The sequence below is a fragment of the Zonotrichia leucophrys genome, chromosome 3, assembly GCF_028769735.1.
Source record: "Zonotrichia leucophrys gambelii isolate GWCS_2022_RI chromosome 3, RI_Zleu_2.0, whole genome shotgun sequence".
NCBI lineage: Eukaryota > Metazoa > Chordata > Aves > Passeriformes > Passerellidae > Zonotrichia > Zonotrichia leucophrys.
In genome coordinates, this window is record NC_088172.1 from 101,166,600 (window position 1) to 101,191,581 (window position 24,982).

A 24,982-nucleotide genomic window follows, 5' to 3' on the forward strand; every position below is an offset into this window, starting at 1 on the left:
TAACATTATGGATATAAAAGGCCAAATGTTGCCATGGATTCTGTAACCTGATAGAGAGGACAGCCTTTTCATTCGATTAGGGAATGCAATTTAAATGCCAGGGACTGAAGCCAAACAACAGACATTTCTCTCTGCAAGGCTCGTTCATTCACCCTGGGGTCAGTAGCTGGTGAACAAAAGGTCAGCCACACTTGCCCTGGAAATGTCTGGATTAATTTTATTACATTGTAATGGTTTGTACTTTAAATGTAGGGATAACACTAAATTTCCAGTTAGCTCTTATTCTGGCTGCCCGTTGGGTGGTTTTGACTAATATGTAAGATGACACAGCTTTTCTCCATCGCTCCAGAGAAGTCTCAAGCGTGTTCCTAACGCTAAATTCTCATTTCCCTGATGGAACATTAAAAAAACCTAAAAGCTAAAATGCTCAAAAACTAAACTGCACAGCTCAACACTGAGCGTAAAAAAACCCCAACAACCCACTACTAGAAAATTTTCAAGTTTGAAATGTCTACTGACAAAGCACTGGTTGTCACTATCCAACAACTCCATCACGCACAACTCAAAAAACAGTGTCTACACCTGGTCAGTATGGGATATGATGGAGGCATTTACCACAGTTGGCTACCCCTTTGGACAAATATTGTCCCTCCCATAAGGCAAAGGGTATTTATCACAATGACTACTTTCACAAAGTATATTTTACGCATATTTTTGCATCCACAATGTACCAGACGAGCATTTACTGCAGTGGCTTTTTCACACACATGCACAGATGTACATACACACACCTCTGACATTTTGCAAAAAAATGCATTTTTTTCCAAAAAACGTCTCAGCTGTGAACCTCCCATACTTTGTTTGATGACAGGATGCCCAAAGTCTGCATCATCCCACCCAGTCAGGTGACAATGACAGTGCCACAGACGTGTGAGGTTCTGCTTGGTGCCGTGGGTACAGCAGTGACCCAACACCACACAAGGAACTCAAATCATGAATGTCCTCTGAAGCAGTGAAAGCAAACTATTCACAATGGCCTAAATACTGATCTTTGCCCAGTAACTTCTGTGGGTTGAGTATTCTGGAGTGTTTCACTCAGGGCTAAGTATGGCTATAAAACAAATGAGCAATCACTGATCACCATGAGTAAAGCCAGTTTTAAAGTCAGCTCATTGCTCAGCTTTTCCTTCACCTGACATGCACAGACTGATTTGGGCAAAAACAGTTCTCAAACTCTAAATCCTGAGCCCTGCTGAAAGCAGCAGAACTGCTGCTCAGTGGCACAGTAGAGTCAGCAAGGCACTTTGCTCAGCTTATCCTTCACCTGACATGCACAGGCTGATTTGGGAGAAAACGGCCACCAAACTCTAAACCACTGAGCCCTGGTTAAAGCAACACAACTGTGGCACAGCACAGCAGGGCCAGGGAGGCACCCAGAACGTACCTCGGGTTTCTTCATGATCTCAATGAAGAACATGTGGTTCTTCATGGGGTAGATGACGATGAGGACGTCGCCGAAGTCGGTGGGGATGATGCCCCTGCGGTAGTTGCGCGTGTGCTCGGACCACACGATGTGCACCTCGTCATTCCCCAAGTGACGGAGCTGCAACAGCAAATTGGCTCTTTATTAATCCCTGTGATAACCACGCTGCACCAGGGGTCACGGCTCACAAATTGAATTACAATGCTCGATAGCAGGAATATTTCATTACAGAAAAGTTAAAATATTGTTTTTCTCCAGTTGCTCATGAAAGCATCGGCTCAATAATTTGCTTCATTTAGAACTCATTGTTGTCTGATGGCTTAATTAAGTCATTATCAAACTAGCCATTAGCATGATATGTAAATGTACATTACCTACAGTGATTTAAGATGGAAAACTGAATTACTGGAACAAAGCATTAACCAACAGAGCATTGTATTCCAGCTAAAATAAGGCAGCTGTCACAGAAATATGAAAATGCCTTGACTCAGAATGTCAAGAAACTGCCTGTCATGAACCACTATAACAGAATTTATTATCCACAAACATCTCCTCACTGACTGTGTCTGGAGGGGTCTCCTGCCTGAAACGTCAGCAAAATATCTGGGCAGGGTAAAGTACAGGAGAATGGGAAATACTGTGGCAGTTACACCTTTTCATTTGGAGCAGAGCTGCAAGAAATACAGAAAAAATTTAAACATGACATACACAGAAAGCCTCTGAGAGCCTCTGTGTGTGTGTGTGTGTGTGTTTGCTCTGCTGCTGGAGGAGCTGGAGGTGATCTAACAGATGGCAAAAACTATTTGGCAATCACGTACAAGCCTCACACAATGGTTTCAACTGTAAGCTTTAAAGTTAAAATGTAATCCACACACACAATGCCAGCTCCAAGCATAAAGAGACTTTAAGTCCCACTTAAAGCTTAAAAGACACTCCCCCCCCTCCAATTTGGTGCTACCCCCGGAACAATGTGCACAACAGAGCGAACAAAGAAGCCAAAACGAAGCTCTGCTACTTCACTCTGTGTAGGGGGAGAGAAAAAAGGGAAAAGAAGGTGGTGATTTTCACTGGTAAATAACAACTAACCCCAACACGCTTTGGATCAGCCCACACTGTGCTGATGAGGCTTCCCTATTCAGAGCCAGGCAGAGCCTTTAGAAGGAAAAACTTTCACTCCTACGTATTGGTGACAAACTGGACCCCTCAGTCACGAGAGAAGTGTGGCAAAACCAACACACTGTGAAAAATTTTTAAAAGTTACAACTGTGAACTTGGCTTACAGTTCATGCTCCAGCAGAATGAAGTAAAGCTCAGTTCCCAGAAGGACTGAGATTCCCAGTTTATTTCAAATTAAACAGAAGATAATAATTCTGTTTTATTTACACCCATGAATAAAGGTAATTTTAGCTCTGTTTGAAAAAAATATGAATCATTTTTATCTTGGAAAAACATGGGAACATGAACAATACCATTACTAGAGCTTCTTACATGTACAAAGCAAACAGAAATTGCTGTTCTTGTGGTCACCTTGATATCTGTGCAGAAGCTTAGTAAAAACAAAGCAACCCACAAAAAACACATTGGGAATGTCACAAACTGACACGTACCAAAGGCAGCAGGAATTCACCCACGGGACAAAACCCTGATCTCACTCTCTGTGACCAGCTGCAGCCAGGTCACCTCCAAAGTGATCAGAAGGGAGATGTCAGGTTTAGTCAGATACACCCTAAACCCATCTGGGTGAGCAGACCTTGTGCACAGCAGGTCCCAGATGCTGAGGATGCCTGGCCAGGCTGTCCCGCCCCAGGACGGGCCCAGCTCAGCCCAGCTGAGCTCAGGGAACCCCCGCCAGGGATTTGGGAGTGCCCACGTTTGCCAGGCTGAGCCCAAGCCAGCTCTGGCACTGGCTCCCCTGCACAGAGAGTCTACAATGGTGGCACCCAGCAAACCTTCCTCTGCTGAAGGAAGTCCAAAAAATAAACATGAAATAAATTCCATAAGACAATTTCGTTGCCCAGGCGTGGAGAGCAGCTCACAAACGCAGCTCAGCTCTTCTGAAGAAAAGGCTCTGTACTGCTGTGCCTCCTATGGCTTCTGGGGTGAGAAACAACATATATTGCTATAAAAACAGCCATGAAAATATGTCCAAATACTGCTTGAGGGACCATTTTTAAAATCCCAAGGAACTGTTCTGATCTTAATCAAACACTTTGTACTGATATTCTGTATTTGTACTGATATTGCACCCTTCAGAACAAAATTCAGTGACGAAGGGAACTTAGCTGAACCAACACTTGCTGTGCTCATGAGTCTGCCACAGTCCCCAGTGCATGACAGCAACTTGTTTCAGAGCTTGAGCTACTGCCCTTGTTTTGAAGACACACATCCTTAAGCATCACAGTCTCAAGGTATAATGTTACAAGGAAAAAACTGGCATTAATCAAAAATATTTGTTACTGAGAGGCAACTCCATTGATAAAAAGCCGTTACAATAATCTCATCAGTGACAATAAGCCAGCTGCTATTTTCCTGTGTTGTTTATTCAAAACAGCAGCTGTGGGGCAAACTCAGTGCCCTGAAGGACTTCAGCAAGAAATGTCGAAAGCCCCATGGTCGATGCGTGCGGAGCCAGCGCTCCAGGCTGTGCTCCCATCCAGTTTAGGGGTGGGGGGAATAAAGAGAAAAACTACATTACAAAAAATCCCAAAGCAGACATGAAATCAGACTGGTTTTAGAAGCAAACCCCAACAGCAGTCTGGAGTGATGTGCACAGTGAGGGAAGGCAGTGTGGCACTGGCAGCATGTCCTCCCTGGTGCACAGGAATTTTTGGTGGGCGCAGGAATTGGCCCTGGTTTGGCTAACAGGGTGCTGGGACACAGCCCCAGCCCCAGGCCTGGGTCAGCCCTGCTGTTCCTGCCCGGGGCTGCACTCTCCAGCCCTGGGAGGGCAGGGGCAGCTCCAGCTCCAGCCCCAGCCCCAGCTCTGTGGGTGACACTGGTCACGGTGCACACCTCCGGCATGACCTCCTTTCCCTCCTAATTGCATTACACAGCCAGCTGGCTCCAGAGAGGAGTCGTCTGTTTGACTGAAGAATTCCTGCTTTTGGGGAGGCATGGCTGCTACTTTTGCTAAGTAACAGTGGGGCCTGACATCCCCATTGTCTGGCTGACTGTGTGCCCATCCTAAAATCTAAGTTTTATTTGTAAATTAAGCAAGAAACTTCCTGCCAGAGCAGGGCTGCCTGGAGACTGATAATGTGTGCCTTTCATTCCCTTTCACTCTCACTGTATCACTGCCAATTTGTTTTTCTGCTGCTCGCCAGCCCGAGGCCATAAAAGCCTTGTAAGACATAAGTGCAATTATAGTCCTGGAGTCAAATGAATTGGACAAATCCAATAGCACAGCTCTGTCCCCACTCTGCAAACCCCTACAGCAGTCAGATTAGCTGCTAAAAATCTAATCTAGCCCCAGCTAACAAATTTCTGCAGCAAAGGAGCAAGAGTTCAGTATGGGGTTGCAACCAGATTTCTGAATTGAAAAAGTTCTGCTCTGACAATGGAGAAGATGAAATAAATCACTGGGAAATTCAGCAGCACATCTTTAAAGCGTTAAGCACAATTTGAGCAGAATGAGACAGGGACTGTAGGATGCCATTCCTGGGATTGATTTTCACTCTTGCCACAAGACAGGCAGATAAACTTTGGAACCAATGATGCTGAAGCCTACAGCAGCAAAAGAGATCAGTTGAATTTTGTTTACTCCACTAGGAAAGATTTCTGTCAGGGCCAAGACTTATTTGGAGAGGAGATTTCCTTCCTTTTTTTTTTTTCTTTTTTTTTTCTTTCCTCCTGAATTAGCAATATAATATCAGCATATACCTCAAATAAAAAATATGCAGACTGCAAATCACAGCTCTACTGCACAAAAACAAGGGGCCAAGCTCATCCCCAGTGGAAATGCACTTATTCTGGGAAATTCATACCAGAACTTAAGTTATCCTTGCGTTCAGTAAAAAAAAAGAACCACAATAACATATTTAAGTAAAATTACTACATCTGCTGAATTCCCCAGCCCCCAGAATTTATGGCCTTGCTGTGGCTCCCCAGGGCAGCAGGTGGTCAGTCCTTCTGTTCAGCTGGGAGTGTGCTGACAGGGATGAAGCCTCTCTTGGTCTGAGGCAAAATAAGCAGAGAAGAAACCCCAGCAATCACAAAGACTTCAGAGATTAGGGGGACCTTAGATCCCAGAGGGAGGGCAAGGAAAGAGAAGCTGTGGCCCCCATTGCATCCTGATGAACTTCTCTCCTCCCAGCACCACTGCCCTGTATCACCAGGTACAGTTCAGCTGCAGGAGCAGGAACTGAATGAATGCCATGGGCTTCCATCTTTCTCTCCATACTCCCATAAAACAAAAGCATTGATGGCCAGAAGTAATAAATATGAAGTAAGAAATAATCTTTTTAACCTGGCCATTCTACCCCAACAATGTGAGGCAAGGACCTAAGCCCAGAGAGTTGCCACCTTCCAGAAAGTGCAGTGCTTCTGAAATGCACCTTTTCTCCACTCACAGCTGCAGGGCTGCAAAATCTGTCAACAATCCTTGCTCATCTGCACAGAACTGCATGTGTGCTCACAACAGAAGCTGTGACAAACTGAATGAAACTGTTGTGAGTGGAACCATGGATGAGTACACACTGAAAACCCCTCTGGAAGTCATCAGGTCTGAGCCTCTCCTTGCAGCTCCTCGGGTCCTTGAGCCTGCTCAGAGATTTGTCCTTCACTGGAATTCCCAGTCTGATCCCCACAGGGCTGCAATCCTAGAGCAGACCTCAGGTTTTCTGAAAAGGTCCCAGAGCAATTCCTTTGCAGTTATTTTCTGTTACAGCATGTGCTGGAGCTGGCCTGGTTTCCTGGCACTACAAAACTTGGAGACTGACAGCTACTAAATGCTTTTGGTTTCTGTTTCTCACAGAGAAGGAATTCTCTCAGAGCAAACACAGGGAAGACAAAGAGAATAACAAGACCCTCAGTGCCTGTGATAACTCATAACATAGATGAAAATAAGGAGAATAAGTGGACTGTTTGCAGCTAAATCCATTTCTTCCCCTTGTGGCAGCTCTGCCACACTGTGCTCTCCTCTCCTCTCCCAGGTGATGAATTACTCAACAGCCAGACCATATCCCAGTGTCTTTGTCAGGCTTCCACAAAACCCAGGACTTGCAAGGGAAGGTTGGACTAAACAAATGGCCACAGTTTGTGCAGGAAAACTAAATCTGGGAAAGACATGGTAGCAGTTCTCAGACATGCATAAATGTGCTGCAAAATAATCTGCCCTTCACATCCATGTGAAATAGGGGTAAGAATCAATGGGCTTAATTTGAAGCAAAATAGGCACTACCAGAGATTTTTCTGTGGTACAAGAAGTGGAGCACAGGAATATGGAGGGTGTTGCCTAGGGCAACTGTAAATCATTCATCATCGGAGTTTTGGTCTAGCAGCTGGACAAATACTCGTCAGGAATAATGAAAATAAAAACAGTTCTACACTGGTATGGTCATAGAGACTCCACAGCCCTGTCCTACACACCACTACCCCACTGCTCCTTCCTGAAGCACTCAGAGTACTTTTCTCCATAGCCTTGCATCCATGAAGAAGAACAAGAAATTTTGTTGATTTTCCTTTTTTTAGTGACAGATAACAGAATAAAAAGACAAGGTCTGACTTCAGTACCTTTATATTTCAAATTAAAACACACATCATTCTGAAACCAACTGGATGGCTGCTGCAGCATTACTGATGCATGCTAACAACCTCTGCAAGATGCCCATCCTAATTAAAAAGGCAGGTATTTCATTTGCCCCAAAAATCTTTGAGTCTAAGCAGCAGCTGGCAAACAGCATAACCTGAAACCACTCCTCGCTAGGAAAGACAAACAATTAAGTACCAATACCAACACAATTTTGGGCTGGTTCTGGCTGTCTGAAGCAGAGGCTGCCTGTCAGACTTGTGTCTAACTGGCTGCTGCCTTGAACTCTGAGCTGGCTGCTTGAGCTCCTGAGCCTGTCAGCCCTCTTTCCCTTGGCTGTTCCCCACAGGACGGTTTGATGATGCTGCATTTGGTTGCTTTGTTCTACCAACCTACAGCAGTTTTGGCAGGCAGACAATGTACAAATGAAATTATTGCTAATATTATTACCCACGGTGGCATTTGAGGCTACCATGGAAATGTTAATTGTGTTTCAGAACCCAGAATTTAGATGCCATTTAATTCAGCTAGCCCAGCTGCAGGAGCACCACGTGGCAACGCAGGCACAGCCTGCCAGGGCCAGTCAGCTTAAGGCTGATTCCAGCTCAGATTTTGATGGAAACACACTGCAAAGCCTTTACCTTTTTGGTCAGTGAGTCGTCTGAGTCGGAGGGCATCCTGGTGGACACATGGAAGATGATCTCCACGGTGGAGGTGGCGTAGTAGGGCGCGGTCTGCCCCGTGCTGCCGTTGCGCTGCAGGCCGCCCATGAACCCGCCGTGCGTGGACAGGTCGACCTGAGGGAGCCAAAGGCACAGACAGACAAACAGCAGCCACCTGAAAGCACTGACACATCACCAGGATTTGCTTCTCTGTCAAGGTTCATGAAATCACCACCCTAGGTTTCTGCAGCCAGACAAAAAAGAAGTCTCTCCATCCCAGACAAAAAGAAGTATTCCCTACAGCTCTGCGATCTTTCCGTTAGATTTGTCTTTCCCGTGCCTGTATTTGACATTTACTGAAAGTAAATCTCTCTGAACTTGGTTCTGAGTCATTATCTATCCAGCTATTTTACCTTCCTCCAGCAAACAGCAGCAAGGAAACAACAGCATTCTGCCACAGACTGCTGGCTAAGGGCCCTGTGGGGCTGGCAGCTCCCACTGCCAGGAGCATCACAAAAGGCAGAGAGAAAAAAACAGAAAAACTGCAAAAGAAACTGGAGATTTGTACAGGAAAAACACCCTTAGAATAAATTATTCCAGAAGTTCATTCAGAAGAAACACCTCTCTGAAGTCAAGCCTGAGTCCAAAGGTTTGTTTGTTTTCCCAACAGCACCAGCCTGAGGATGCTGCATCTCGCTGTGGCACTTGGATCCTTAAATGTGACATGCAGCTACATTCCCCAAACACCAAAATGTCCATGGCATTTAGATTATGACACACCATTTTGACAAAGCAAATTAAACCCACACATGTCATAAAGAACTCCTGTGCTGAGTGTGCTCTGACCATGGCAAGAGCTCAAAGCAGCTACACATCAGTGTGTACCAAATTTTCCTTTTTTTTTTTTTAATTAAAAACTGCATAAATGTCCCCAGCAACAAGGTAGCTTGTCTAAATTACGGCTGTTACCTCCCAGCCCAGCCCAGCCACAAAATCTTCATAGGCCTGGCTTCCCCTGGCGTTGGCCAGGATGGAACACTTGTCCTCCTGTCCCTCAGCGATGTAGAACACGGCGATCTTGTGAGTCTCACGACTGCCACGGGATGGAAAAAGAAATCAAAATTAAACAAGCTTCAACTCAAAATTATTTTTCAGATCCCCCAGCACTCCGAACAAACATATGACCCACATTTAGCTCTGTGTGTCAATTTCTTCTAGGCACACAAATACATCAGTCACTTTGAGATTTCCTCCCACTTTTTGCCACCAAAACATCCCTGCAGAGACACCCCAGCTTAGAGAGCAGAGTCAAGCCTGGTCCTCCTGTACATCAGCCACAGAACTGGTGGCCAAATTCTAATTACAGGGTTAATGACTCAGATCTGTGCAGCACTGCAGAGACAGTGAGGTGGCACAGGTGTTAATGGGAGCATAATTTGACCTACAGAATTTTAATTACAGGGTGATGACATACTAGGCAGAAGAGGCATTATTGACTTTCAGACCCTGGGCAAAGTTTTACAAGGCTGACAGGGACAGTTGGCTTATCTGAAAACATGCAAAGTGCATTTGATGTGGAAACTGTTGGGACAGAAGAAACTCAGAACTCTGCAAGGCTGCAGATGTTTTTTAAACAGCTCTATGTCAAGTAATGAAAAAAAATATAACTGTAACATTCAGAAATTCATTCTGCCACTTCCTGGCTGGGGAGCAGCTCTGGGTGGATCACCCCTCAAAGTACGGCCCCTGACACAGGGATCACCCTGTACAAAATCCTGTTTTGTATCAGCTGTACCCAGATCACAATCAATTTTACTCCCTTCCCTCTCAGCCAACAGAAACTTGAAAAATCTCTTATTCTTTGCCACTGATTTGGAGTATTCTGTACACAGAGAATGTGTCAACACAGGTGGCTTCTCCATTCAGGCTACAGAACTCTGGAGAAACAAACAGTCCAATTTTCATACCAATATTTGGATTCAACAGGAATGAAGTTTTGGTTCTGGTGACTCATTCTTCCTTGGGAAACACAAACCTTATCAATGGTCTGTTCAGAACACATCACCTACCATTGGCGGGAATCCAGATTCTTCAGTTCTCGCAGCAACTTTGAATTTTTCTTTAGCAGATGAAAGCTTTTTCTGAAAAAAAATAGGAAAGGTTTGAAGACAAATGCAACACAGTGGAGACACAGTATTTCACCATCCAAATAGCTAAGAGGATTAACATGATATGGTTTCTTAGAATTATTGTTGTACACAATCTATTGGTGTGTATTTCAAATCATCACTGAAGTTCAAAACTCTGCTCTTACCCCCAGCTGTATGATCCTTGTTTTCTTAAGAGTGTCAGAGGTAAAAAGTGAGGAGAGTACCCTAAGAATGTTCCGGATCCTCTCTCCCTACCTTCTATCCCAGGAGTTCATTCCCAAGTCGTTCAGCAGCAGCCGACAGAAATAAAAGGAGGCCTGGGGCTGGGCAGGCGGCGGTGGCTCCTGGCGGGCCACGCTCATGCTGCAGTCCGAGCTGCATTTGAGGATGAACTCCCTTTCCTGGGCGCTCTGCTGCAGCAGGGCCTCGGTGATGGCGCGCTCCTGCTCGGCGCTCATGCCGCAGGGCGGCGGCGCCGGCTCGTTCAGCTTGCGCTGCGGGTGCGGGAGGCACTCGGGGCTGCTGCTCCCGATCCTCTCCAGCAGCTGGTCCAGGGCGTCCTCTCCCTCCTCCACCTGGGAGCCATCGCTCTGGGAAAGGCCCTGCTGCTGCTGAGGGTCTCTGGAGATGGCGAAGGCAGCGGCCGTGCTGCGCTGGGGCAGGCAGCCCTCCAGAGGCCCGTACAGGACCCGGCCATCCCAGGAGTACTTCCCTGAGATATCCCGCACGATCACCCGCACGTCCGACGGCGGCGCCGGCTCGGCTCCCGCCTTCTTCTCAGCGGGGATCTGGAGGTAGGAGATGAGGGTGCTGTCGTTGAACACGAAGAGCTGCAGGTTGGGGCTGCGGAACACTTCCGAGCACAGCTCGGAGGACTCCACGTAGGAATTGTCGTGGTTCTCGCTCAGGAGGCTGTGGAGGATGGCAGGGCCCCCGCTGAGCGGGTAGTGGCTCAGGTGATTCACCAGGTGAGTCATGACCATCCTCGCTGTGAGAGGGATCAGCTCCAGATTCCTCCTCCTCTTCTCTGAAACCATCAAGGAAAACACAATGGATCAGTAAGAGCAGCAAGAGGCAACACAAAAGGAGCACCTGCAGATTTCTGCCACATTGCAGCCCTACGTTACCTGCTGATCCTTTCTGTTCAAGGAAATATTTCCAACAGCTTTCCAAGAAATCCTATCTGTTCCACAGTTTTTTTTTTTTTACTTCACCACATCCACAGAGCTGTCAGAGCAGGAGGGTGGCATGGCAGAAAAGCCAAGGCAAGTCAGAGATGTCACTGCAAAGCAATGCTTCTCCATCCCTGGCAGGTGGGAAGGGAGGCAGGGAGATTCTTCCTGGATGCTCACATGGTCCCCTCAGCACAGGCACATCCATCACGTATTTCCTTAAGTGACTTTGCTCTGAGCTGTGCCTCCATTTCTCCCATGAGAATGTTACTCCTTTTATGGCCAGAAACCTCCTCATTTCTAGGTTTTTTCATATTCAGTGTAAAACTATTTATCTGTGTTTAACTATTACAGTGTTTCTCCTTCCTTTTACACCTTCTAAACACAAATTTGTTCTAAGGAACAGCATTGGCCATGAACTCAAACATCCTATCACAGAAGCAACCAGAATTCAACTAGAGAGAGTTGTTCCCCATTCTGAAGGAACAGTTGCTACATGCAGTAAGGAGAAGCACGTTCCCAAGGCAGAGATGGAGCCTGGAACTCTGTTTCCCGCTGCTGCACACACATGCTGGCCCAGCCCACACTCTGGGCACGCATTTACCTTCAGCCACGGTGAGCAGGTCGCCCAAATCGGTGGAGGAGGGGCACTGGGCCGGCTCTGAGGAGCTCCTGACATTCCCCAGGGGCAGGAAGGGGTCGTAGTCAGAGGAGGAGAGGTCGGCCAGGCTCAGCACATAGTGGCTTTGCTGCGTGTAGGTGCTGGAGCCATTGATGCAGCAGTGCAGGACCTGCGGGGACACGGAGCCAGTGACAACGTGGGACAGTCCCCAACACACCCAGCAAGCAGGATCCCCAGTTCTGACACACTACACAACCCACCCATGTCCAAATTCAGCATTTCTAAATTAACAGTCTCCATCTGCACTGATTCTGTGCTTTTAACAGCTTGCTTCAGGACTTGTTCTGTATTTTAACAGCCCACTTCAAATAATCCAAATAGTACTGCAAAGATTATTTTGCCTGGCTTGTTGTTTTAAGCATTTTACCTTTGTCTTCACCATCCCCTGTCTGTTCTACATCTCTAATCTTATCTTCTTAACATTTTCCATTTTAACTTCTCACCTGGGTGACATGATTTTCTAGTGCTTGACAAAGCTGCTTCTGTGCCTTCTGGGTGTGTGAAAGGCATCTTTAAACAGCCAGGCAGAGCAAATCACCTTCTCTTCCCGTACTCACTCTGTAAATATAATCCAGCAAAGGAGCTCTGGATGCATGTTGATCCTCCACAGCACCAGCAGACACAGGCTCCAGCAGCATTTTCATGGGCAGTGCCATGCACCAGTCCAGCAAGCAAAGCAGCAGTGAAACTATGAACTGAACAAGAACACAGTGCTTAGGTACACTCTATTATATTCACCCAGACTTTAGGGTATGAATTGGAAAGTTTAAAATTCAGCTCTGGTTAGGAGCAACCTCATTTAAAGCCCCCCTCAAACAGCTCTTTTCAGTGACACACCTTTTTATCCGCTTCCATGGAGGAGTATTCAGCACCGGGCAGGAGGAACGCGATGGTGGCCACCAGGATCTGCAGACAAACAAACAAGTGTCAGAAAGGCACTCAGCTTCTTCCTCTGCAGAGACAGACCTTCCACAGGGTGTGGAAGACAGTTCCACAGGGCGTGGAACAGGTTAAGTTCTCCTAGGAGCACCCAACTGCCCGTGCCAATCAATGAGAACATTTTACTGAGCATTTTGCAAAGGAGTCACTACAAACAAGGGACCTACACTGGGAATGTAGGAAGTACCTCCCTCACAATTAAAAAAAAGGAGTTAACAAAATCACAGCAGCCCAAGGAAGGGATTAAGACAACTTTGCATATGATTTCCATACAAACATTTTAAAGAATCTGACGTACTTCCGTAATTTTCCGGCACAGGGAGGATTCGTACTCCTGAAGCTTCCGCCAGTAAGACACCAGCAGCTGAAGGACATCACAGGCTACCTGAGCTACCAGCTTGTTGGAAAACTGGAAGAAAAAAGGTGATTAAAAGCCAAATAAAATATTCAAATACAAGACACTGCGTTCAGATTTTCTACATTTCATTATTTTGCATTTTTGCAAGAAATAAAAAATAATTAGTGTTGTGAGATCCCATGGTCAGCATCAGGAACCAGCAGGTTTGACACTGTCTGTGTGATCTTTTATGTGAGTTTGCTGGGGAAGGAGTCTATAGGCACACAGGCTATTTTGCAAATATTCTGTGTGCTTGCACAGGACACCACAGCAGCAGCCTGTGCCTCAGATTATCAGTGGTTATTTGCAAAGTGGAAATGCTTTTTTTTCCCAAAGCACAGTGATCAGAGCCCACCCCAGCAATACCTTCAGTGTCACACCTATGACATTGATGGCTTTCTTCACGTGGGGGTGGCTCGTGCACTCCGTGAGCTCCTCGCAGATCCACACACCGAGGCCGCAGATGGCTATGCACCTTTGGGAAAAGGAAGAGAGCTGGGCAGGAGATTTAAAGCAATATTTAGGGGGGGAAAAAAGGAAAAAAATGCACAAAGATGAGATCTCTGTTTCCCCTCCAGCACGACAGGCCAGCACCTTGATGGTGCAGAGTAAGGCTTAACCTCACAGGACCAAACCACAAGGCAGCAGCAGAAGATAAGCAGCAAGAAAGACTTTTCTAAGTCATAAATGGTTGGACTTGATAATGTTAAAGGTCTTTTCCAACCTAACCAATTCTATGATATTTTCCCATTTCTTTTACTTGGTATTTTACCTTGCAGCTTCACATGGCTCCTCTGTGGCATTCTTCAATAAAATATTTATGAGGCAACACTAAAATAACAAAATAAATTAGAATTAGCATCTTTGTCATACATCTATCTTAAAGTTGTTGAAGTTGGACATAGTTACAGGTGAAGTGACTTTAATTCCCCATCTGTTGCTAAAGCATCTTTACCTCATGCCAGTTGTATTTTGTCAAGGGAGAAACATTGATTACAACTCAAACATACAGGCCCTTGAGGACAAATCAAATCAGCTTACAACTAATGTACAGGCAGCAAGAGGAAATCAATTCATTTACAGTGTCAAGGGGCAGTTACAAACAACAAGTGGTGGTCGCTCCATACAAACTGTAGTGTTCAGGCTCTAAGCAAAATATGTCATGAAAAATTTAGTGTATTATTTAGTACACAAAGCTGTCTTAATTTTAGAAGTAAGACACCTCCAGCGACTCTCCAAGGCCTGATGAAGAAGCAAGAACAGGAGCCAAGCATGTGAAGGGATTTCTGCATTCCCTTTGATTCTGCCTGCTCAGGCCACACATGAGGAACTCTGAGATTCCTCCCCAGCCATCCCTAATTTTGAGCAGTGGATCACTGTGGTGCCTCACATTTATCAAAAGCAACAGAGGCTTGTGTGAGGGCAATCACTTGGGCAGGAATGAAGTCACTGCATAGGGAAATCAGGTTAGGCTACCTAAGGATTTACAATAAATGTGGCTTTACCTTCAAATCTGCACTTCCTGTGATGCTCTCACCAGCTTCTGAGATGGGTCCCAGCTGTGGGATTCCTTGGTAGGTGTTGGGAAAGCACACAAGAGCACCAAGGATGGTGTGAGCTTCAGAGCGGGGAGCCTGGCGAAGGGCAAGCAGGAAGAAATAGTCACAAAAAAATAGGTGATCTCAATGTGAGAGAAATCCCTGCTCCAATAGAGCCATCAAAAGCACCACAGCACGAGCTACAAACACATTAACTACTGTGTATATGTTAAAAATGCAATGCACACCCAGTTTTATGCACACAGGAGAAATGAAGAGGGTGTTTTGGTTTATGGCTTTTTCCTGGAAAACTGAGCATCCATTTCTTATTAGCATTTAAGCTTTGGATCAACAGGAAGGCTGACCAAGCTATTTAAGAGCTGATGGAAGAAGTGTGGCTGGATAACCATTCCAGCTCTGCTGTAACAGGAGAGGGCTGTGGCCCTGCACAGGGCCACCTGCTCAGCCACACAAATGGCAAGAGCAGCAGCAAAAGCCCTGAGCCAGAACAGACCAAAAGGTCTCCCATGAGCTGGTGCCTCACATGCAACAGAGCTTTCCTGTCTCTCCCAGGACTGCCAGACCTTTACCTTTATTTTGGCAGCCCCTCATTGACTTGCTATTTGACTTATCCTTCGATAATTTAATCATTTAGAGTCACATTTCTGTTAGTGCTGACATTTAGCCTGAGATGCTGCCTCACCCAGAGTTCCCCGCTCTCTCTCAGTGTCTGCTCGCTGCAGTGGCGCTCACAGCAGGACACGCTTTCCTCACGCATCAGCCTTTGGATCAAACACCTCTGCAGCAGCAGTGTGCTGCCTTCTCCCAGGATTTCCCAGCCCAGCTGCCCCAGTCAGCGTGGCTGTGCGGAGGCAGCCGCGCTCACCTCCGGCGTGTCCGCGCTCAGCACGCGCGCCGCTGCTCCGAGGAAGTCCCCGATCAGCATCGTGAAGCCAGGCAGCCCCAGGAAGAAGAACCACGGCAGGCAGTGCTTTATGACAGTGTTCAGGATGTCCTGCAAGAGAAGGCACCTGTGAGAAAAGCCAGGACACCCAAAAGCAACAGGGAGAGTGTCAGAAGATTTAACTTTGAGGTTTGAGAAGATTTAACGTTGAGGTTCCCTAGTCCCACACTGACTGAGGTGCAAATTCCCAGAGCAGAGCACCGTGTGCAAACTGACCTCAGTGAAATCATGACCTCCCACTTCATGGGTGTGGAGTAGCCAAAGTGCATTTGGGATTTTGGAAACATTTGTACCCCTAAATTCCTGTTCAAAGCCCACACCGCCATTCACGTCTCTTTGTGCCTAAACAAAACCATTCTGTTAAACAAGACTTCAGACTCAAGCATCCAAACACTGAATGGACATAAGATGAAGCACGGCAGCAGTCCAGAGGAGTGAGTTCCTCAAATCTCTCAGAATTCCATGCCACAAGAACATGAGCTGCCCTCCCAGGCCTGCTCCCTGCTTCAGGTGCCCTGAAGGAACAGAGCAGCAGGCCCAGCTTTGCTCACCATCACCCTGCGGTACAGAACACATTCCAGATAAGCCTTTCATCTCTAATCCTTCCACATTTTAAGTCTTCACAGTCTCTCCAAACCAGAGCAAAGTTCCTATATTGAGTGAAGATTTCTTCCGTGCAAGCTTTCAGCAGGTTTAAAATTAGGTATAAAATCTATATAATCCTTTACATATGACACTATTTGCTGAAGAGCTACATCAAGTTACCTCTATACTCACTAGATAATGATTTTTCCACTCAATAAAATTTTGAAAAGTTGCAAAGGAAAACCTTTTTCCGTGTCCATCCTTAGTGGTTTCATGATGTGTCAAAGACAGCCTAAGCTAGAGACCCCCATAATGTCCTCTCAATCTCATGCAGAAGCTAAAGCTGACAAACACATGCTCAATCTCTACATGAGGAAGCCAAAGCTGACAAACCCAATTTTCTCTTCACAGAGAGATGCTTGAACATCACCACTATTTTCTCAAAGCCCTCTAAACACCTGCACAGCTCCTACTTCGTGTTCCACTAAGCGTTTGCAACACCAGTATCCTATGAAGAAACTGCTATATATTCAAATAAACAGTATTAGTTTTTAACATAGTAGCAGATAATGCTTTCACTTTCCTGAATAAGATAAAATGCCACTCAAGTTAATGTTTAAACTTGTTTTAATCACTTCCTTTGATACATTTTAAGTCAATATGGGTCAACGCAAACATTGAGAAGCAGAGCAGATGGATGCAGCCGCTCATAAAGCGGGTGGTAAACTCTCGGTCGGCGCAGAACAAAGGACATACCTTGTTATAATTAAGGGCTGATTAACGCTCCGTGCTGCTCCAGCACAGCACACCTGTACAGCAGGGCCAGGTAAGGCTGGGCTGGCCCTGAGCAGAGCAGCAGATGGGAGCAGGCTGCTGCTGACATGTGCCACAATAAAAGAGCCCGGGCTAACCTGGCGGCACAGGGAGCTGCTCCAAACAACTGCATTAACTCCTGTCCTCACCCCAGAGCTCCCATCTGTCACACACCAGGGCACGGATCCCTGCACAAGGGATCTGTGGGCAAGGAGAACCACAAAACATTACTGTCACACACGAATGCTGTGACAGCACACACGGTCCAAAAGGATGCAGGGATTTACTCGCTGGTTACGAGATGTAGTGCTACTAAAAATAAATCATTTTCCATAGTGAGAAACCTTTCAAAAATTCCCTTTGAAAAGCTCTTGAAGCAGTCCTTAGCTTCCCTTCACATTCCCAGTGCAGGCACACACACCCAGAGGGAAGGCACAACACACATCTCCCAAGGGAGGGCAGGAGACAAACCTGCTCAGCCGGGCTCACCCCAGGCCCTGAGCACATCACCCTGGGCATTTTGGGTCCCTGCACCTCAGCTGGGGCTGGGCAGGCTGTCCCTGCCTGGGGAGGGTCAGCACCAGCCAGGACAGCACTCAGGTGGCCTGCCAGGTTTGTCCCCTCTCCCAGTGAGCAGAGAGCCCAGCTCACAGTACCACAGGATTTGGGGCAGCAATCTGGGGGCTCAGGGAGCTTATCAGCAGAGAGAGGCTTGTGAGAGGGCGAGGGAGCCAGGACATCTGTGCTATCAGCGATAGGGCAAAATCAGGTAATTCAAACAGAGCCGGGCTTCCTTCCCTCCCTGCAAACGTAAACTCCGGGTAGCAGCTCCCAGGCTGGTCAATGAATCACTTTAATTGAATGCTATGTACACAGCAACTGGAAAACACAAGCCATAAGAAAAACATATGGTGATGGCCGTGGAAATTGGTTTACTCATTCTGCACAGTGTTGTTGCTTTACTTCTTTCATAATTGACCTTTAGAACGATAAATGTGTAAAATAATTTTGGTTTATTATGGCTCCAAACCTTTCAGCAATTACACAAAATGAAAATTTAAAAGGAAGTATTCATTCTGGAAGCATTTCCATTGTTTACATAATTGCACAGCTATAATTTAGTGTTCATGTTGTTAAAGAAAAGTGAAAAAAAGGACCATTATGGACTATTTCAATTCAGAATGATGCTCTGTGGTGTTAAAGCTGGGGAAGAGGGAAGAGGAGGGGGCAATCGCATGCATGTCCTTCTCAAATGCATTAACCCTATAAATGGCATCATATTTCAGTGTAGGTTAATCTAGTAATTCAAATTATAAGGTTGTAAACATCCACTGAGTAAGCGAAATAAATATATGCAAGTTCACTGAAAGGTCAATTGCAAAAATATTCTTCACCTAATTTTTGTTGAAGATTTTGCAGATTACAGGTGTAACCAAATAGCCTGCCAGCTGCCTTCCTCATGTTTCCAATTGTCCCTCCACAGGAACAACATGGATTTTTCACTGAAAGTTCACTCTGTTCCTCACCAACAGACACCTCACTGGCAGCTGAGATCTATGGCATGGGAAAGATTATTAATTTACAGAAGGCTTAAGACTTCCCTTTTCTACTTTAAAGGAACAAATTTACTTCCATTTACTTATGTCAAGTTTTCCTACCTACCATGAAGATTCAGGTAAGAGTTAACTTGTCAAAAATTAAGTTGCAACACAAATTTATTAAGTATTTTGACAACCTAAAGAGACACAGGATTAATTTATCAGAAAGCTGCATTTCAAGGTGCCAGGTAAAACCAAACCCCAAAACAGTTACATTTTATACCCCAAGTCCCTCAAGGCTGGAATATAACAGAAGGAGTTTTTTTTAATTTCTCCCATTTTGGGGCATGTCTGATGCTTTCACAAGTGGGGAGAGCAATAGGATAAAGGACTAGAATAAATGTTTTGGTGGATACAGGTACAAGGGTGTGGGTGCCAATCCATGGCACTGCCTGGAAGGCTGAGGTGGCTTTGTGTCCCCACACACATCAATCCCAAGTGCCTGTGGCAGCATTGCTCTGAGCTCTGACAGACCACAAGAGCAGAATTTGGGTGGGATGGAACCTCAGGAAGGACAAATGAATTACAGCAAAATAAACAGAAAAGAATAAAAATACCAAAATCACTCCAGAGCGCACAGCTCCTGCAGTTGGCAGGGCCTGGCTCCCCCCTGCTTCCAGTCAATCTTGCAGCTTTTTTATCCAGCACTTCCCACTCAGCCTGGTCTGGGCAAGCAGAGGGGGATGTGAGAGTTCCTATGAGACCCTGGCATTTGGACTTTTGTTTGTCCCTACTGGAAACATGCTGTCTGTTAACACTTTTTTCAAAGCACTCAAAGCACATAATGGGAGCATACAGGCAAATTTTCCACAGGAAATGAGATAAGGGGTGGATTAAAAGAGGGAGAAAATCATGGCATCCATTGGAAAGAAGTCTCGAGAAGCTAAAATAGGGGAATCTAAGCCTTAATAGACTGCATTAAGGTTATTTCATTTTAAATGGCAGTTTAAAGAATCTAAACAGCATGATGGTTTCTGTACAACACCATCAGGCAAGGAGCACCCGTTCCACAGGGGACAAAAGCAAAGCTACTCACTACTTATTGCACCTTTACACAGCTGCTGCTGCTCCTGGCTGCTGAGGGACACCTGGGCAGATGCAGGCACTCAGTTTGTGGTGATGGGGAGTGGGGCTGCAGCCCAGCCCCAATGGGCACAGCTGTGAGAAGAGGAGAGCAGCACTGACAGCAATGAGCCTTGGAGTGCCCAGGGGCACTGACCAAACACCAAAGGGAACAGAGGACACACAGGTGCAGGGCATGTAAGATGAAGGCTATGAAAGGTTCTACTGGAGAACAAGAAAGTGCTGATGCTTGAAGCCTTCTCTGCTCTCAGTTGTACCTCCACCATCAGGCAGAAAGATACAAAAGCCCATAAATGCTGGGGTGTTTTTTTAACACAAAGAGTTAATTAATGACTTCTCTGGTAGCAGCCCTGCTGAGAAATGCTTCCTATTACAAATTAGCCATTTTCCACACAGAGAGCTCCAGTGGGTGTTTCTACAGAAGCTTGGAGCTGCTGCAGCAGCTTTCTTTCCCTCATCACCTACAGTGCCTTTGGAACAAATAAAGAGGCTTTGGGACAACTTTGGGACAATGGGCACTGTTATCTCAGCACCTCTACTGACAGAGCTTCTCACCCACAGCATCTTTGCACTGCTAAAAGGAACTGAACAAACACAAAGCTGCTGAGTGCCCTGGCTGCAGCCAGGCTGTGCTCCACAGGCAGGCCTGCTGCTTGTGCTGACATTTAATCACCCAGGACATCTGCCAGCTTGGCTGGACTGTGGCGATTTTCCTCTTATTCCATATTTAAAGTTTGTTCTGCTCCTCATATCACTGGACTAAAAAAGCCACCAGCAGAGTCTCCTCCCTTGGCCATCCACTGTCCTTTCCACACAGAACCTTTGAAGTCTCTACCTTTGATTATGTTCTCCAAAAACATAAGCGTCCTACTCCAGAGGTCCTCTGGCAAGTAAGCATGACTATAATTCAAATTTATTTGTTAAACTCACTCTTAAAGTCAGGAATACAAGTGACCCCCTTGCTTGCTTTGCAGGTAACCTCTGAGTTCCAGGTGACACCCCAGCATTGGTGACAGGTGGCACCAGGCACAGTATGTGATGCTCACCATGGTAATAGGGTGAGACTGGCTAAAAAATGACGCTGAGCAGCAGAGGGTTGAACCCTGAAAAAGAACTGAAAACCTGCCTCTTTTTACAGTGTGCCTACAAGGTAAGAACCTCACCTGCACTTCCTTTTTCTCTCTACGTGCAGAAATTTAGACAGAAATAAGAAACGGCAACACAAAAGTCCACAGAATTCTCAGAAGACAATCACCAGCAATCTCAAAGGATTATTTAAGTGCCAGAAAGACTCAAGCTGAAGAATCTCAATTATGCCATTTTCTGAAAAGTGTTGGTAGCTTTTTTGGGATTGTTTTGCTCCTTTTGTTATTCAGCAAAAAGGAGGAAGCTGTGGAGCAAGGAGATGCTTATCAACTTTTTCAGGTGAATGAAGCAAAAAGTAATGTTACAGTGAGCAGCCAGCAATAGTAATATAACAGCAATAATAAAATACATTTCTATTCCTGGTTCAGGTATTTGCAAAACCTGTGCATTGCAGTGTCAAATTTTGGGCTGATTAACAAAGCTGCATTTATTACCCAAACCAAAGGACACACCTGGTTGCAGCTGCTCCAACAGGAGTTTTCTGACCATCAGGCTCACCTGGCAGCAAAGGCAGTCATGCCCACCCAAACTGCAGCAGGCTATCCCACAGCACCCCTACCAACCACTCCCCAGGAACATTTCCTGATTTTCAACCCCCTAACCATAGGTAAAGCACCTTCCCTAGCCCCCATGTGGCAGTGAACATCCCAGTTCTCTTTCCTTCACGCTGGAGGCCAGGGAGGGAAGGCTGTGAGCCTAAATGAATGTCATTCATAAAAAAACCAGGAAAAAAGCCCAGACTAGGCCAGCAGCAGAGCAGTGCCACAGGCTGGAGCAGCTCAGCAGGGAGGCACCCCACAGATGGTCACTTGGCCCTTGACCCCGGGCCCCTCCTGCGCTCCCTGCAGCCGGCTTCTCCCACCTGGAGAGGTGATGCAATTCTTGCACAGAGTTGTTCACTTCTCCAGGGATGTTTGTTGTTAGACACTTCCACATGGACAAATTAGCTGCAGCTCATTACCCTGCTGTCTCCTCTGCTGAGCTAATTGCTACATCCTGGGCTCGGAGAGCCAAGGGAGCCTCCTATAAAATACACCCTCCTCACACTGCTCTTTTATGCACCCCCCAAGAGCAGGCTGCAAAGCTGGGCTGCACTTGCTGGAATAATTCTGTACTCATTCATAGCATATCCAAAATTGTATTATTTTGTTTTTCTAGCAGCACCAAAAGCTACACAACATAACAGCAATTTCCTATTTTCGCATCCTTAAGTGAGTGAGGAGCAAAAAGAGAAATACAGTTCAAAAAAACATTTGTCATGCAAACCAAAATCTTGAAAGCCATTCAGGTGAAAGAGGTTCCTGACTGTAATACTTTTAATTATGTAACTACCTAAAAAAAGCTCTTCTGAAGTAGCCAAGGTGATTGCCTGGAGCTGGGGTGTTTTTCTGTGGCTTTCCCACATAAATGCTAAAAGTTGCACTAGTGATCCATACAGAAGGAAAATTCCTCCATGAGACACCTCCTACCCTTTCTTCTGAGAACGTTCCTTACTAGGGAGAAATTTATGCCTGAGATAAGCAGACAAACCCACTCTGTGTTAAAAAGGCCACCCCAAGTTTACTTTATTTCTGAAATCCTGGAAAGCATGCTGGGATCCCTGTTCCAGTGATCCCACACTCTCTCTGATAAAGAGGCTCCCACTCTCCCAGCACCCAATTGCCCTGGAAATACAGGAGCAGGATTAAGGATCCTGCTTCCCATCAACACCTTGCTCCAAGGCACTGCCAGTTAACACCTCATCCAGTTCCACAGCTAAGGAAAACAGGCGGGAAGGACACACACAGCAGCCAACCTGTGGTCAAGTGTGCCACCAAGAGGCAAATGCAGCCACCAGAGTGGGGAGCAAGAACAAAGAGCAGCAGCAGCCTGCAAAACAGCCAGGGAAACCATGGAAGGACTGCAGTGTGGGGCTGCAAAATACCCAGGGAAACCATGGAGGGATTGCACCATGGGGGATACAAAATACCCGGGGAACCCTGGAGCAATGGGTAGCTGCAGCAGGACTTCTAGGATTTTCCAGGAGAAAACCCCTGTCTCTATTCTTATCTATTTAAATGGAGAGTTTTCCAAATGCTCTAACTTTTCAGGAGGGAAACGAAGGGGCAAGAATCTGGTAACAATTCCTTCTTTCCCTCTATCATCTCAGAAACAATCAAACCTGTCTGGTTTCCTAAAGGCACAATCAGTAACTCCCAGGATTTCCTGAGCGGTCCCTCTGCCCTTTGTTGCCAACCATAGCTCTCATTCCTACAGCTATAAAAACATTCAAGTGCTCTTAGACAGTCTTTATTTTGTCCAAAGAATATTTCTTAGAGTTTCCATGAGCACTGAGCTGTTTCTGTGAGACAACCATCATTCAACACCCTGACTAAGTCTGTTCCTCACCTCGCACCGAATGCGTTATTCCTGAGGACAGGGAGACCCGGAACAACTGCTGTGCCCACAGCAGCAACAGCAGGTTTTGGAGCATCTCCTGCAGCCCTGGCATGGCTCAGCAGTGGCACAGGAAGCAGAGCTCATACCTGGTCCTGGCTGGTGAGCCCCAGGCGCATGACGAAGTAGAAGTGCACCAGGAAGTCCGAGTTGGGCAGCAGGTCCTGGCGCCGGCTCATCATGGCGCAGAGCAGCCGGAACGCCTGCAGCTTGCCCTCCTTGTACTCGCTGGGCAGCATGGCTGCCTGCAACAACAACACACCCTGCATCACTCCCTGCCTGCCCCACCAGCCAGCCCATGCCAGGCGTGCCCAGCAGCCCTCCCACAAAGCACCAGCTCAACTCCACAGAGCCTTTGGAGGGCACGCGCTGTCTTGGCCAGCAGCGATGGTGGAAGTTAAAAATAAGGCAACTAAAGGCACACCCAATTCAGCTCTGATACAGAAGAAAACACGCCTGTGTGAGAACTTCAGAACTGACCTTGAACAGCCATGATGCAAATATCCTGAGAGGAGGGATCAGGACGGGAGGAGAGGGAGTTGACTGATTGTCAACGCTGATAGCGAGGTTGTCCCGGATCTGATGGTTTTTAAAGAACAGCATTAATAAAACCAATATCTCTTCTAACACTCTTTTTTTTTTGCATTAGTACATTTTACTTTTACTTTATATACATTCAGGTACTACACCTGGGGCTATACAGAGCTCCCACTTCAGCCAAAGCCACCAGGAAAGCTTGGTCTATGCTTGCTCCCTGGCCAAAGCAAACATTGCCAGTTTGAGTCACACTGTGGGCCTTTACACAAATACCAATGTCTGTACTACTTTTTTCTTTGCTGCTGTTTCCTCACCCCATTTAAATTCTCTTGTCATTGGACAGGATTCTCTGCTGGAAACCAAACAAGACAAAGCTTCCTTTACAGCAGAGCCCTCCCATGCCATGTTTATGCTCCAGCTGCCAACACTAAATCCCATTTAATAATAATTTCCACAACAAAAGAAACGTGTCATTATCATTAGCTGTAAGTATTACATACCTTTGCAAGTTTAAACCACAGCTCATAAAGGTAGCCAAAAACTTTTGCATGGATTTTAGGTGACTGTATGTTGTTCACATCTCCAAGAATTCCCAGGATTCTCCTCCACAGCACAGCAGCAGAATCAGGATGCCAACCAATAAGGCTTCCACCAGCAATTATACTGCAATCATCAGCCAGGAACTCACTGCTGTCTGTAAATTTAAAGTGTGCCATTTCCACAAGTTAGAAATGCAGCCTAAGCATGAACTTAGTCAACAAAATCTGGTCTTTACTCCTTCTAACCATCTTCCATCTCACAAGAATTTTCTTCCCCAAATCTCTCTTTTATTGCTGGAGCTGCTTTAGAGTCAAAGAAAAACATGACAGCAAAGGGGCTCACAGGTGACAGCACCACAGGGCACAGCACTGCCACTCCACACTGTCCCCACCCCAGAGGGCTTTTCAGCAGGGAGGCAAATTCAGCTAAATGCAATATTCAGGTACCTGAGGGATGTATTCAATCAATAACTCACTCTTACAGGTAGTATTCCTATATTTATAAAGGCCTT

The 24,982-nt window shown here is 46.2% G+C and overlaps 1 protein-coding gene across 2 annotated transcripts in view; it reads right to left on the reverse strand.

Moving 5' to 3' along the window:
• Positions 1-24,982, reverse strand: part of RALGAPA2 (Ral GTPase activating protein catalytic subunit alpha 2) — a 95,958-nt gene that overhangs the window by 36,449 nt on the left and 34,527 nt on the right. For both annotated transcript variants that reach the window (XM_064709623.1, XM_064709622.1), the window contains 16 exons: positions 24,432-24,625; positions 23,875-23,973; positions 23,484-23,639; positions 15,656-15,784; positions 14,737-14,865; positions 14,004-14,062; positions 13,598-13,706; positions 13,133-13,243; positions 12,733-12,801; positions 12,453-12,590; positions 11,818-12,004; positions 10,297-11,068; positions 9,961-10,032; positions 8,861-8,984; positions 7,871-8,026; positions 1,445-1,603 (listed from right to left, as the gene is read on the reverse strand). In XM_064709623.1, coding sequence (XP_064565693.1) covers positions 1,445-1,603; positions 7,871-8,026; positions 8,861-8,984; positions 9,961-10,032; positions 10,297-11,068; positions 11,818-12,004; positions 12,453-12,590; positions 12,733-12,801; positions 13,133-13,243; positions 13,598-13,706; positions 14,004-14,062; positions 14,737-14,865; positions 15,656-15,784; positions 23,484-23,639; positions 23,875-23,973; positions 24,432-24,625 — 2,663 coding nt within the window. The remainder of the gene's footprint in view (positions 1-1,444; positions 1,604-7,870; positions 8,027-8,860; positions 8,985-9,960; positions 10,033-10,296; positions 11,069-11,817; positions 12,005-12,452; positions 12,591-12,732; positions 12,802-13,132; positions 13,244-13,597; positions 13,707-14,003; positions 14,063-14,736; positions 14,866-15,655; positions 15,785-23,483; positions 23,640-23,874; positions 23,974-24,431; positions 24,626-24,982) is intronic.